This window comes from Neodiprion fabricii, chromosome 2 (assembly GCF_021155785.1).
Source record: "Neodiprion fabricii isolate iyNeoFabr1 chromosome 2, iyNeoFabr1.1, whole genome shotgun sequence".
NCBI lineage: Eukaryota > Metazoa > Arthropoda > Insecta > Hymenoptera > Diprionidae > Neodiprion > Neodiprion fabricii.
Genome location: NC_060240.1, coordinates 30,954,113 through 30,968,603, shown reverse-complemented (window position 1 = coordinate 30,968,603; position 14,491 = coordinate 30,954,113). Strand labels below are relative to the sequence as shown.

General features: G+C 44.2%; 1 protein-coding gene across 10 annotated transcripts in view; it reads right to left on the bottom strand.

The window, feature by feature from the left end:
• LOC124174997 (voltage-dependent L-type calcium channel subunit beta-2) overlaps nucleotides 1–14,016 on the bottom strand; it is a 75,175-nt gene extending 61,159 nt beyond the window's left edge. For 7 of the 10 annotated variants that reach the window (XM_046554771.1, XM_046554776.1, XM_046554775.1 and 4 more), the window contains exons 1-2: nucleotides 12,555–14,016; nucleotides 10,578–11,228 (exon numbers count right to left, since the gene is read on the bottom strand). In XM_046554771.1, coding sequence (XP_046410727.1) covers nucleotides 10,578–10,769 — 192 coding nt within the window. In that variant the 5' untranslated portion in view covers nucleotides 10,770–11,228; nucleotides 12,555–14,016. Of the gene's footprint in view, nucleotides 1–10,577; nucleotides 11,229–12,290; nucleotides 12,387–12,469 lie in introns of those variants that run through there. The other 3 variants (XM_046554772.1, XM_046554774.1, XM_046554773.1) reach the window with 3 other exon arrangements.
• Nucleotides 14,017–14,491: the final 475 nt, after the last annotated feature.

Sequence of the window (14,491 nt, the reverse complement as noted above, 5' to 3'; positions counted from 1 at the left end):
TTCTTTGCGATCTCTCAGGTGCTATTTTATTCTCAACGGAAAATGATTTCAGTTCTCTTCTTCTCTTCGTAAATAATTTCGGGTTGTAATTCGAAGGATCTTTAAACACTATCTGAAAACAGGAGACAAGCACGCACAGACGTACGCACATCGATGACGTTTATTAAGGAAGGAAGGAAGGGTTGATTCGAGGAGCCGAAGAGGCGATAACCGGGGCAAGAAATCGCGTACGATATAGAAAACAATAAGCGTGTATACACGTGGGTACGAGTTAAGGGTTCTCGCGACGCGAGACAAAGGCGCGGGTATAATCGTGTGGCATCCGTATAGAGTTTGGCCAATTGTTGCATTATTCATGGACAGGGCCGCGGCTCTACCATGCAACGTACGTAAGAAGCGGTCGTATAAGTTGTTGACTCGGGTTGTTTTGCTCCATTTTATCGTTTTTTTCTCTTCACCCCAAAAACCTAGACGCGCTATTAACGATCAACCGAACTCCAAAGCTGACGCCGAAATACCCGAAATAATCACTGATCCAGCCCTAGACACTGGATCGAGTTCGCGGATTGTCCATTCTTTGCCCTGCCGAGAGTCTGCTGCGCAAACTCTCTTTCTCTCTCTCTCTCTCTTAAGAAACAAAATTGTAAAAGGTAAAACGTCGAGAAAAGTATACAGTCGAACCGAAACCGAGAAGCATCATACGGGGCACAATGATGATCGGTTTGTCCGAATCCCATAAATCCAAGGCAACGGATCCTGTAACGCACCTCGCGCCTTCCCCGCATGGATCATGTTTACGAGAGCTGTGATTGCACGGGCCTCCGGGGTGTATTAATTATTTGGGTAGCCGACTTCGGGCCTTGGAGTGTAATATCGGTAGAGCATATCTGCTTAGTTAGAGGTGATGGTGGTGGTGTTGGTGGTGAGCATCAGCAAGCGTGCGGCAGGTAGACGGAGGACGATGTACAGCGTCGAGAGAGTTCTTCTTGCTTTCGCAAACGTTTAGTCTTTGACCTAAGCCGCGTTCCAATAAATATGGAGGACCGGGCACCGGTCCTCGTATAAAGAGGGAAGAGGGAAAGAGAGAGAGAGAGAGAGAGAGAGAGAGAGAGGACGAAGTGGTCTTGGTAATTGTGGCAGTGGTGTAGCTCCGGGATCCGTGATGCTTTTGTCCTAGGAGCCGTCGACGCGATTCTCGGAAGGAGAGCCAGCATCCATCCACCGGGACCGAGACTCTCGGCATCTCGCCTCCGGTACCAGCCGACCGCCTTCCTTATACCTCGCCATACGACCTACCTAACTACCTAACCCGCAAAAACCAATCCGCGGATGGGACAACGTCGCGTTTTTTACCCCTTACCTAGCCGTCCAACCGCGGCTCGCAACGACGCTTTAAGCTACATACCAAGGCCCCTCCTCCTAAAACCGATCCAAAATATCCGTGTGAACTCCTGCTCTTCTCAACTACATACAACATATCCCTAAATTCCTCAAGATTCTTATACGGATTATACATTAAAACCGACAGCGATAACCATATTTTGACTCATTGACTGTAAGCAGTAACTTTAAATCACGTTTTTATTCAATCTTCTTTCGAGTTTTTCAAAAATTTCATAGCCGTTCAAAAGACCTGTCCATTTTAAAATCATTTGAAAAAAGGAGTATCACACATCGTGGACCATTCAAAAATTCAGTTTCACCAGAAACAAGGTGTGTGACAAAAACTTGCACAAATTCAATATATCGGTCCACAAGTTTGGTGAATTGCTTTGACATAAACTGAATAAACGATCAGTCGATTTGTATTTATCGAAGAAAGTTTATTCAGTACCGATAAACGATTTGATACGACGTAATCAGGCACAAGGCAACATTCAGACAGATCATTCTCAACACATTTACAGACGTTATACAGTGATGTAACGGTGTAAAAGAAGGACGTAAAAAAAAAAAAAAAAAAAAACATTGAAAGAAGTATAGAAAGGAAACAACGAGATGAGAAGAAAACGAAAGAAGAGAACGAATGAATAAGTAATGATGATTTTTTGAGGGTTAGAGGGGTCTGGTTCGGGGGGAGGGCGGGGGGGACGAGGACCTTGGTTGCATACATTTGATGAGGGGAATAATGGGCCTGCAGCCTCCCTCTGTATACCTGCACCAGCGAGGGAAGATCCTCGCGGCATTTAAGGTCTAATACGTACCTGAGACGTAGGCTTGCGTGGGGGGTGAAGGGATGAGGGAGAGAGAGGAAGAGAGAGAGAGAGATAGAGAGAGAGAAAGGGAGTCGGCGACAGGTAAAACGGCGCCCGGCATTACTGACACTTCATTAAGATAGCTGCGCCGGAACGACGCGACCGACGCCTGGCGTCCCTAGGGCGCTACACGGGTGGAGAAGGTTCGAGATACGGCCTCGCGCATCCCCGCGCCTCCCTCTCATGCGGAGTTTATTAAGGACAAGAAACGGCCCGAATGATTCCATTTTAATTACTGTCTGGATAACCGAGACGTGAACGTGCGTTTTACAGCTGTGTGGATGAAGACGGTGCAACCTTATATCTATGTTGTATACATTTATACACATATGGGGCTTTCCGCGCCAACTCGGTAAACGGCTGATCGTGACATTTCTTGATTACACCAACGATTTTTTCTGCGTTAGTAAAACCCCTGAAAAGCATCCATGAATTTTTGAAAATTTTTTCAATCACTCGTCACTCGTTGAACACATCTCAAAAACACTGAAATTGATTTTTATGAAACAGGAAAGAAACATTTGGTTTCCGAAATGAAATATTTTCACGCAAGATTCAAAGTGGGACCTCGTTTTTTCCATTTTCGTACCGGTTAAAAATCTATTACAATACGTAACGCATATCCGATTTGATTACTGATTTTTTGAATTCATTAGGAAAATATTATGTAGTAAATTTTGGAATATGATTAGTAATTTTGATGTTTCGTATACTCTTCCAGTCGGCTGGAGTGTTTTATCACTGGACAAAAGGGCTACATTAAAAGGAGTTGCTAATTACCTTGATTTTTTTTCTTTTTGCAGGTACATTCCAAAATTAGAATTAAATAACGCAGATTTTCAGACACTTCAACGGTTTAAGTATAAGACACTTATTCCTGACCAGCCAAGTTTAAGTATAAGGCGTTTATTTTTGAATTTAAACTCGTCGAATTTTAATTTCGTCTTTACGATTCAAAATTTTACAAAAAAAAGTTTCAAACTTGTCTTGACCTTTATTCTCTTCAAACCAACCAAGGATATTAAATGTCCGATGAAAATTCACCCACGGTAATCGAAATCAGCATCTTGTAACCGAATAAAGTAAATAAGTGTTTCAAAAATTGACGAAAAAAAAACCTTCCTTAATAATAAAAAACGTATTTTCGCGTCTCATTTATGATGGAAAAAAAAAAGAATTTCTCACCCCGAGGCCAGGGAAGCTGCAGGTGACGATCTACTCCGTACGGCATAAAGGTCGACTTACGTATCCCCGTCGGGTAAGAAAAAGATAGAAAGAAAATCTAATATCAGTTCGCAAGAGAAGAAACGTGGAGATGGAATATTTTCTTCTCATGGAGGTCCTAATGAGCGGCTCGAAAGTTATTTAATGATCCGTGTACGAGGACCGAGTGCCCGCAGCTCGTGTATACCTACATAAGCCAGGTATAAAGAACGGAGCGGAGTCAGTCAGGTAGACCTGTAAGGCATACTTACTGTGCACGCGCATGCGCAGGGTACGCAGGTATGTGGGTAGGTACCGCCGGTTTTGGGCTGCAGGATCTCTCACCCCACTCAACCCCTGCCGCGCCTTCGTTACGTTGTAAGTGACAGAGCCGAGATCGGACGCGAACTGCGGACCATCCCTCAGGAGGGGAATTTTTACCCAAAATCATTTCCTCCCACTTTGCTACCTTGCTTGTTCCGTGCAGCAGGTAAGCCACTCGGAAGGCAGTCGTGGCTTCGGGTGTGGATTCTATGTAGCGTACACACAAGCCGTGCGGACGGTGTGTACCTACCCCCGGCGTCGTACCGACGCGCAGAAGCGTACGACTGTTCGACCATTCCCATTCCCATTCCCGGTGTGGATGGAAACCTTCCCGCGTCTCGATTTTCTTCTTTTACTAGTTCTCAATTGAACTCTCTTAGGCTTGTTTCACACCTTGGCAAATTAGCTGTGTATGCATAGGTGGTCGCGGAGAGCAATTAACGTCCTGTGTACGTTTTAACACGTTACACATTTGCTTGTACACACGTCAATTGACACGGATATTGAAAACTCTTTTGATTCTTTTTAAAACGATTTTTTACAAATCTCGATGACGTCGAATTTATTGAATAACACAAAAATCACAATTTCCCACCACAATTTTAACTCAACCGTTTATTGGTCAATTTCTGTCAAGTATTCGGCAAGTTTCTACGCCAAATCGTACAATTCGGGAGTTCGTACGATTGGCGTAAGAATTTGCTTCGTAGAAATAATTGATCTTCTATGCAGGTTGAATTTTTCTCCGTTTTTTTTTTTTTCTCACTTTATTGAAGATCATTAATTCCTTATTACACTGTTAGGTACATTTTAACTCGCATGAAATTAACTTGATTCTAAAAAATTTTGAAATCAGTTAGGTCGACGTAAGCGCACCGTGACTTGTTACTTGCAAATGTGCAAAAGAAGTGAACGTGAAAAGTACAGTCGCGACGGGATTCTGAGAATATGAAATAACAGCGATTATTCACTGCAATTATACTCGGTAGCAAGTACAGGCGGTTTTGGCTCCGCCCCCTTCCCCCGTTTTGTCGTCTTTTTCCTTTCTCATTTCCACCCCCATCCCTATTCCCCCCGCTGCAGCAGTATTCCCTTTCGGGTGCTCGAGGTACATGTATATGTATATATAACGACGGTTTCGTCTTGTGCTGCAGGTGTATCGGTACCTTCATCTCTACCTGCGCGACCTCGAAGTTGAAAAGGAAAGGCAAGCGTCGGCGTAGCACGAGCCCCGGCCATAGAGTGAGAAGATAAATATAAAAATGGAAAAAAGTAAAAACTACGAAAAAGAGAAGAAGAAGAAGAAGAAGAAGAGGAACAAGAAGAAAATAAAGAGCAATAAAAGGAGAAGAAGATGCTTGGGTCAAGGGCGGGGGAGGGGAAGGAAAGGGATAGAGGGAGGGGGTGTAAAAAATTTAGATGCGACTGTTCGACCTGTGGTGCGAGGTATCCGTCGCTATTGGTACGAGCGGTACAGAGATACTCGACTACGTACCGCGAATCCCGAAACCGAAACCTAGGACAACACAAAGAACCGCCCTTCTCCTCGAGAGTTCGTCGAATGACCGTTCGGCTCGCCTCGGGCTCCGGCGAATACGGCGAAAATTAGAAAAACGTACGAGCTCAGACGGGCGGCGTTGTAACGTCCGTGCATGTGCATTTCGGGACAGACCTTGAGACGAAGAAGTTGGTCGACAGAAGTGATGGTGGAGTTGGAGGGGGGAAGGGGGAGAGGAGGATGGTGAAAAATTTGGTGAAGGGGGGCGTGCACGCTTCGGGACCAGAGCAAAGAGAGGAAGAGGAGGAGGAGGAGGTGAGAAAGGAGAAACGAAGAGGTGAACGAAGGAGACCAAGAAGAAGAAGAAGCAGAAGACGAAAAAGAAGACGAAGAAGAAGAGAAGAAGAGCACAGCGGTGGTGAGGAAAAACCAGTTTGGCCGTTAGCCGGTCCCTCCTTATACACGCAGGCGCGCCTTGTATCCCATACTTGGGCCATATCTGCACTATGATCATCCTTTTGCCCCGGCACCGTTGCGTACTGACCTATATTCCCCTCTCCGCCTTCCGCTCCCTCCCTCCCTGCCGCCCAGACCGCCCCTCCTTCCCTCGCCGAGCCAGCCCTGAAACGGGTTGTTCGGATACCTCGCGAGGCTGCGGCAGCCAGGACTCGAGATCCTGGAGGCTCACTGCCCGAAATTCAAGCGTTTTGCCAACACCGCAGGATGGGAGATGCCGATGTGTTTCAGCACTGGCTTGTCTGGTGACCGGAAACTGCGATTGAATTGGGGAAGTGACGTAAAGGGAAATCGGAAAAGACGTCCTGAGAGACTAGCCACTTTTTTGTCGGTCAAACCTACGACCCACGCTGCTGGGATTTGGATTCAAGCTTCAAAAAACAGCATCAAAACTGATAATGAGTGAATTTCCTAGTTTCAAATATACGCATGTTGTTACGCTGCATATGAGTGAAAGTAATTGGTATAAAAAAAAAAAAATAAAGTAATAGCGAAAGAAGACAACAGCAGCAACAAAAAATGGGACGAGCCTCGTTAATTTGGCAGTAACACGACCAAATACCAATATCAGCAGAGCAAAAGCAACAGCGGCAGTAACAAATATGACGAGTACGATTCTATAAATATATAAAATCCAATTTGCATCGGTTGCAAGGGAGAGGAAAAGGCAGGAGTTACGTCGTGCTGTAGAAACGGTGTGAAACATATCGTATTATACGTATTATAAAGCACTTTCGTGATGCAACAAAAGACTGCTGGATGGCCTGACACGTTGCATATCCGGGCGTTTGTCGCAAGTTTACGACAAATTGAGTTTGCATTAATTGAATTTTATCGCAAGCCAATATAATCGCGCACGTTTGAATAAATGTGAGGAAAAGTTGTAACATTGAGAAATGAAATGAGATTAATAGAAACGCGATCCGGAATTGCAAAAGATCTGGAAAGACATCCCCGGCCGTACCTGTCTCTCGGTATGTATCGTCGGGTAATTATAGAGTGCAGCGGAATATCTCGAGAATCTGCATTCCTTGGTCTATGTGGGCAGGCGGGCGTGCCTTCGTCTCCATCGGACGCTAAAACCACCCCTGCGGACCAAAAGGGATGAGAGGCATGAATGCGGTCATAATTACGAGGCTCGACACTGTTTGCCAAAGGCTCTGCTCTACGCCGGTTCACAACACTTTATGAAAGATGCAACGATCCAAACGAAGCTCTACTCGACGCGGGTATAACCGACCTGAGACATCGTCCTCTCCTCGTAATAACGCGACGTATTTTACTTGTACTTCTCACTTTCCGTTTCCTTTCGCGTGAGAACCGGAAAGATAAACAAGACCCATTTATCGATGGTTTCGCAGGAAGCGTCAGTTATTTCGGTGATAATTACACGCGGTGGCTAGTCAGTAATCGTCGACTCAGGGAGATTGCAATTTGTGAGAGAACCTTGCGAATAGTCTCGGAAAAAAAATGGAGATGAGATCGGAATAATCGAGGAAAAGCCAATTGCCTGCTTGCGGATTGGATTCCGAGAAAACGGCAAAGATGAAAATGAAATGTATAATTCCAACGCGATAAAGTTTCGAGAATAGCGAAATGTAAATATTAGGGGTGCGAAATCGCGATGCGGGTGTGTGAGCGAGGTTTTGCGATGCTCCCCGTTGATGCAGTGGTTAAATATTAAGGCGAGAAGAACCTCTGGGAAATAATGGGTCGCAAATATACCGCGTCTGTTATTGGAAAATACTCGTTCGCCGAAATATAACGCATTGCTGTATTATCCAATTATCGTTAATTCCCGAATGCAGTCCGCGTGTAATACGAGCCATGTGTTATTAATTCTCCGGCACAGGCATACGGAGAAGAATCAGTTACCTTTATTCAATTCCAATTAATTCCATCGACGCGCATTTTCATTATGTATGGAAATTATTTTCAACATACGCGGTAATGACTTCGTTACAGACAGAGCCGCGTATCAACGAAAGTATGTATCATGTATAAATAATTAAACATGAGGAATAGTGGCTGTTTTTTTTTTTTTTTTTTCTCAACGAATTTTATACACCAACGACGTTAGACGTTTCGAAATTTAATCTCTTCATGGAGGCTGGATTACTTGGAGAGCACAGCGAATGTCTTCAGCTGGATTTAGTAACAAGCAGATAGACGTTATTTTATTTAATTTCTTTTTTTCTTGTACGTTTCGGAACGCCTGTCCGATATGCATAATTAAGGTGAACTACTTTTGAGCAGCTTAGAAAATATACGCCAGTTCACCACAGAGCCGTGCATAACACGCGGCACTTCAATCAACCGCGAACGATGATTTTTGACCAGGCGTATATTAGCAACTGGTCCGTATAGCAGAATATACACGTTTCACGATAAAGCTGTCTCGTATAAATAGCAATTAAACGCTAAATTGTGAGAAAATATTATTTGAAATCATGATTCAGGATTCGCGGTTGATGAATCCACCAGAAAACGTGTTCAAAACAAGACGAAATAGATAAATCCAAAATTGGAAAAGTCAAGATTTTGATTTACCGGAATATCTTCACGTCTTTGTCAAAAGAAATCTGTATTTTCCAATGAAATTAAATAAAAAGATTGGAGCTGGTTTGTTCAATTTTCTACCATGTATGGGTAGTAATCAAAAGTAATAAAAGTCCTTCGATAAAATAATCCAAAATCGAATTTTCAATGACAGTGTAGATCTTATTTTAGGATTTTAAAACTTAGAATATAGAAATATGTATCGATACGTCGGAATGTAGAAAAATTAAAGTATAGAATCGTCAGACAAAATATGGAAGGATATAGAAATCTTGACGATTATATTTTTTGGCTAATTTCTATATTTTTACCTATTTCCATATTCCATTCTTCTACATTTTAGAATTCTATTAGGATTGGCGTATCTACAGTATAGCAGACAATACGCATAATGTAAGCAGGCCAAGTTTTGATCGAAAATTCATTAACATCAAGTTTCGATTGATCAAGCTTGATCATAAATAATTCCACGATACCTACATAATCAATGCAATATTCAGCCGTCATTTTACAATTTTTTATATCGTCGAACAAAGCTAACGTGCGCGAGATTGAAGCTAGTTAAAAATTTCCATTTTGCAATTGTAAATTGGCTCGATTGAAGAATGGATACTTTTTCATTGTGTCAGTATATTTTGCTTCATCACTATTACGGAATTCCATACAATACTCAAGTTACGAAATAACGATTTTTCCTACCATGCATTGTTACAAAAACTTCTACTAACTTAAACCCCCTTCGATCTGCAGGGTTTGTCGTTTACTTCTAAATAATGACGAGTGCAGCGTTTCCGATCAAGTCTGATGAACTTAAACTTCAGGTAGGTTGAAATTTAGTTACCGATATAAAAATAGTCCTCTTGGAACTTGATCGAGGTGAACATACGAATTAAGGTGTTCTGAGCACAAGGTCACGTGGCCGCTTTAAGCCTATTCACAAAATTCGGAATAATTTTTTTTCGAAACTTCAAATCGATTTTGTAATTCTCGAAAACTGGTTAATAGAAAGTAAAACGCTTCGGTAATCTAGAGCGGAATAAATATCCGTAGATACTTCTAATCACTTTATTTGGCTGCCAGACTAGCTTCTAGGTTGTATTTTAAAAATTATGCTATTATTAAAACGTATGGTTTATCGATGCTAGCTTAAACCAGAATGCACTTCTTGACTTCCGAACGCTTACACGTCACGAGAATTTTATGACCGAACCGATGTCTTACCTAACAAAGGGATCGAATCCCTATTGTACGCTTAAATCGGTTACGTGACCCTGAGCTAAAAACACCTTAAGGGGATGTCGGACCTCCGTCAAATACAGCAAATTGCATTTTACAATGCTCACTTTTTCTGAATAATGAAGTCTCTTTGAACTTCGTCAGGTGATGACAGGGCTTATGATTTTGTTTGTACAGAGTTGACTGAGGAAAGTTCAGCAAATTAATGACAAAATACAAAAAGAACCTGATTCTGACCGCATTGCATGTCACTTATTTTGAATATTGTCAAAACCTATGCATCAACGGTGTAAAAATTTCGTAGTCAGCCCAATTCTACATGCAATGCCAAATCCGATTATCTGAAAAACATTTTGTTTTCCGCAACAATGATCCCAAAAAATGTACTTCTGTTATTTGAATACAGTTCGGTGCTTTATTCTCGACTAAAGAAATGAAAAATATCTCGCGATTTTTCGTCGGCATTGCATGTAGAATTGCGCTGACAGCAGCATTTACACTTTCGTTCGTCAAAGGCTGTGGATAATGGTCAGAAAAAGTGACATTCCACTCGGTCCGGAAGGATATGATTCAAAATTTTGAACGGTTGAAACTCCAAACATTACCAAACTCTACTTATGCCGTGAAGCGTTTACCGCGTATGTAAGGTTGGTAACTTCGGAATCTTGGCCATTCGCAATTTTGCCCAGTCGGAGTTTTGGCCATTCCGAATTTCAATCGATCGGAGTTTTGGCCGTTCAGAATTTTGGCCATTCAGAGTTTCGACTAATCGGAGTTTCAGCCATACGGAAGTTTGGCCATTCGGAATTTTAGCCAGTCAAAGTTTTGTGCGACTCGGAATTTTGACCATTCGGTGAAACGGCCGATCCGAACTCTGACCATTCGAAACTTTGGCCCGCACCCGTCGGTAAAGAGCGATCGCAGCACCCTTTTAACTCGAAGTAATAAAAGGAACGGTAAAAAGGTAAAATACGAAGAGGACTCACCGGGTTGTTGGCAACGGCATTGGCGGCGGCGGGTCCAGCTGATGCAGCGGAGGTGGGATGGAGGTCGTACTCGGTGTAATCGCGGTCGTCGCGCTGGAGGATGGGACGCTGGTGAAGGTGTCCCTGGTCGCGGGAGTCGCGGTGCTCTCGGGGTTCGCGGGGGTCTCGATCGGCGCGAGACTGTCTCGACATCGCCAGTTCGTCCTCCGAGTCGAGATACAGCTCCTCGCCTTCGCCGAGGCCTCCGCGTCCTCGGGGAGGATGACGCCGTTCGTCACACCATCCTTTCCCGGCCTCCTCCACGGCCCGGCCCCTCGCCACCCGGGCGGATCCTCTCACAACCACCCTGCCGAGGGGCTGCTCTCTGCTCCAGCTCTTGACCCCTCCGGGGGGCTGAACCTCATCACAAACCACAGGACTCTCCTCGTCGGGGCTCTCCACTCGCACCACAACCTCCCCCTCGCCACCGGGCAGGAACCCGGGCACCGCTGGCAGCACACCTGCACCAATCGGGACCCTCCTGCCCCCCGCACTTTTAACCCCACTGCTATTTAACGATCAATCCTCTGCTTTCTTATTCACATCCACGCATTCTGTTATCATCCGGCTATGCGACACGATTCACGAGCCTCGCTTCGAGTTCCTGGTTTACTGAAAATAATTTATTTATTCGTTTAGCATTGTTTTTTTTTTTTTTCTAACAACCTTATCCCGCACCATCCGACTAATTCGTTCGTTATTACGTTCTCACTTTCGGCGCTTAAACGTAAGTTGGAAACTATTCTATACGTGACCTTACATTCCTGCGGACTATAACCACTCAATTACGCTGTAACCTTATACCTCGGCAGGTACGAGAAAGACAATTTTATTGCCCCATGGGTATTGACATTAAACGAACGTATAAGATATATTTTTAATTATTTATGGACCGTATGGACAAATCGATGAGGCCAAACAAATTGAATGCGATAACGGAGTCTGAGAATAATCTATGCAATGAGAAGGTGGAAATTCCATCGACTTATCTATCATTCGTATTTCTTCCTAATTAACCCGGGGAATTGAATTTTTCAGTCCGACCGGTTTACGTTATCCGAGCGACGTAACGGCCGTGAACAAATTAAGACAATTAGATTACAACAACAATAACAATATTAATAATAATACCTAGGAATTGATTACTTCGGGAGTGAACAGGATAGGGTGGCGGAAAAGGGTAAGAATTACAGCCACGCAAAATAACGGCCTCAACTATAAAATATAACGACCTACCGTATAGGTACGTAACGCTGATAGGGGACAAGCGTACGTGTAACGTATAATAAAACTTTTCAACATGCCCCGGCGAATTGATTTTATCGTCTATAAAACAGTCACTGGCACGCGTAGTATCAATATTGTAAAATGTGAGAATAAAATGACGGTGAACGGAACGAAAATAAAATCAAACAACGACAAGCCTCGTCGATCTCTATCAATAATTCTAACAATCTGCAAGGAGAAAATCGATAAAACGAGAAGAAAAATAAATTCAGATTAAAAATGCCGCAAAGATTGAAGAAAAAGTCGAAAGGGTTCGCGACGACGACTTCCGGGCGAGCAAGGAAGGCCTGCAGTTCGATACTCGAGGCGCAGTTCGAGGTATCGCTGCACCATCGCGTCAGGGCGGGGAAATATCTAGGGCTCTGGGTCGCGCTTCGCGAAACTGACGCTGGCTGTTATCTCCGTATAAACTGACGTATCTTCAACGTTTCGGAGGCAGGGCGAAGGGTCGAACCGAGCCACGCGCCACCGAAACACCCGGCGTGAACGATCAGCCAAGGAGATGCACCGCTGCACTGGTCAGACTCCGGGCCTTGCCTGAACCGCCGTTACCACTGCGCTCGTACCATCGAATGAGCGTCGCGACCGAGCTCGCAGTAGATAATTCCTGTATATTCAGCCTCGTCGAGACGCGGTTCGGCAGCTTCTCACCCTCCGTTTGTTGTTGTCTTCTCGTCGCCCCGTTGCCCCGAGAATAATCTCTTTCTTCACGTGTACGTTATTTTTGTTGTTGCTGTTGTTGCTGTTATTGTTTTAAAAACTGGTTTATACTCGTCGTTTGTTTTTCTTTGTCTCTTTATTTCTTTTTTAAATTTATTTATTATTCTTATTATACACATTCGAACGATCGAGGTATGTCATATTTTAATTAACAACTTTTGCGTACAACACGAGGGTTTCGTACACCTACTATTATTCACTCAAACGAGATTCGTCATTATAGACAACACACAGGCACGCACTTCACGTTGACGCAGGTTTCCACAGCTGTGAACGACGATTGGGGTTGTCGATTATAAACTGCGGGAGTGGGACAGGAGGAAGAGGAGAGGTGGGGAGGGGACAGGGAGGGGGGTGTACGTTCGGGTAAATAAATTACGAACAACAATAATACAGGTGAATCAAGACGAACTCGTAGCTATGTTACGTATACTATTACCGGTATCAATAATGCGTCATTACTCGTTTGTTTTGGTTTTTTTCGTTCTACGTGTCGTTTGGATTTAATTTACCGAGAAATAATTCGGGAAAGATGAATCGTAAATGAAAGAAGAGATACTGGAATTGAGGAGTGTTTGTAGTCCTATTTTTAATTTTCAACCCCGACTAAATCCATGTTTAGCACAGTTCTACGCTGCACAGTGCGTATCAATCGTCGTATAGAGGTTAAGTTTGATCGCGAACGTGGAACGTAGGAGATTTGTAACTGCGGCTACCTTGCAGAACTCTTGAGGTAATATTTACATACACTAATCTCCGTGTCCCGTCTGGGTTTTTCTTACTTTCCGATATCAACGTCTTTGAGAAGGATCTGCAGATGAGGTTCCACGTTGCTACGGACCCAACCCCGACAAATGAAGGTTGGGATATCTCTTCTTGACGTTTTCGTCGTAAAAAGTAGCACCAGTAGCAGCAGCAGTAGCGACGAAGTATGGAATTGCGATGTGAAAAAAAAAAGGAAGAAGGAAAAAATGACTTGTCGTATTTACGTGAAAAATGTACCACAACGAATCGTACAACCGTGTATTATCGTATGTTTCGTATATTTGACGATTAATCTACCGCGTGCCGTCACGCGGTGGAAAAACTCAGGCACGGTGTATACGAGTATTAATTATTAAAACGACGATTTTTCCCTCGACGAGTTGTCAATTTTGTATCACGTAAAACAGCCGCTCGTTGACGGGGAACAAGTTTGCACAACGCATGGTTGCACGGTGCCGAAGTAACGAACCAACGAACGGAAAAAAAACGCAAGTTGTAAAAAAAAAAAACCGAAGCCTTGTTAAATCGAATAATGTCACGTTCGAGATTAAAAATTATTTCCTGGATGTTTTAAGGTGTAAAAAACAAGTAACGAGGGTGCCTAACCCGCGTTCACCAGCAGCGGCACGGCGACGAGGACACCCGACGCAATCGCGTGTCGTCGGCGCAGCTCGAGGGGCGTCGGGACGCCTCGGTTCGCCTCGGGTCCAGGGTTCGTTACGTCACTAGGCTGGGGGGTGGCGACGAGGGGAGGAAGACCTCGACGTCGTGTTTATCGATCGGGGCGCGGGCGCATGCGACGGAGACGCAGCGACGCTCGCACCTCCTCACCGCGGGTGGGACGAGGACGAAGGACACGTGGCTCTTCTTACGCGATGCGCCAATCCGCGATCGAGAAGTTTGTCCGTATTTCGAGGGCCGATCGTCACCGCCTGGATGCAATCCCTGCACCCATTTTAATCGCACGGTTGATTAGCCAGTTTTCGTTGTCGTTGTAAGGGGAAGAAACTACCTCCCCGCCATGCATGCGCAGTTCTTTCGAAATCCGTTTGTCTGCACGAGTCAGGGGGTGAAAAGCAGCCGTTTTGTACTTCGGATAAAAG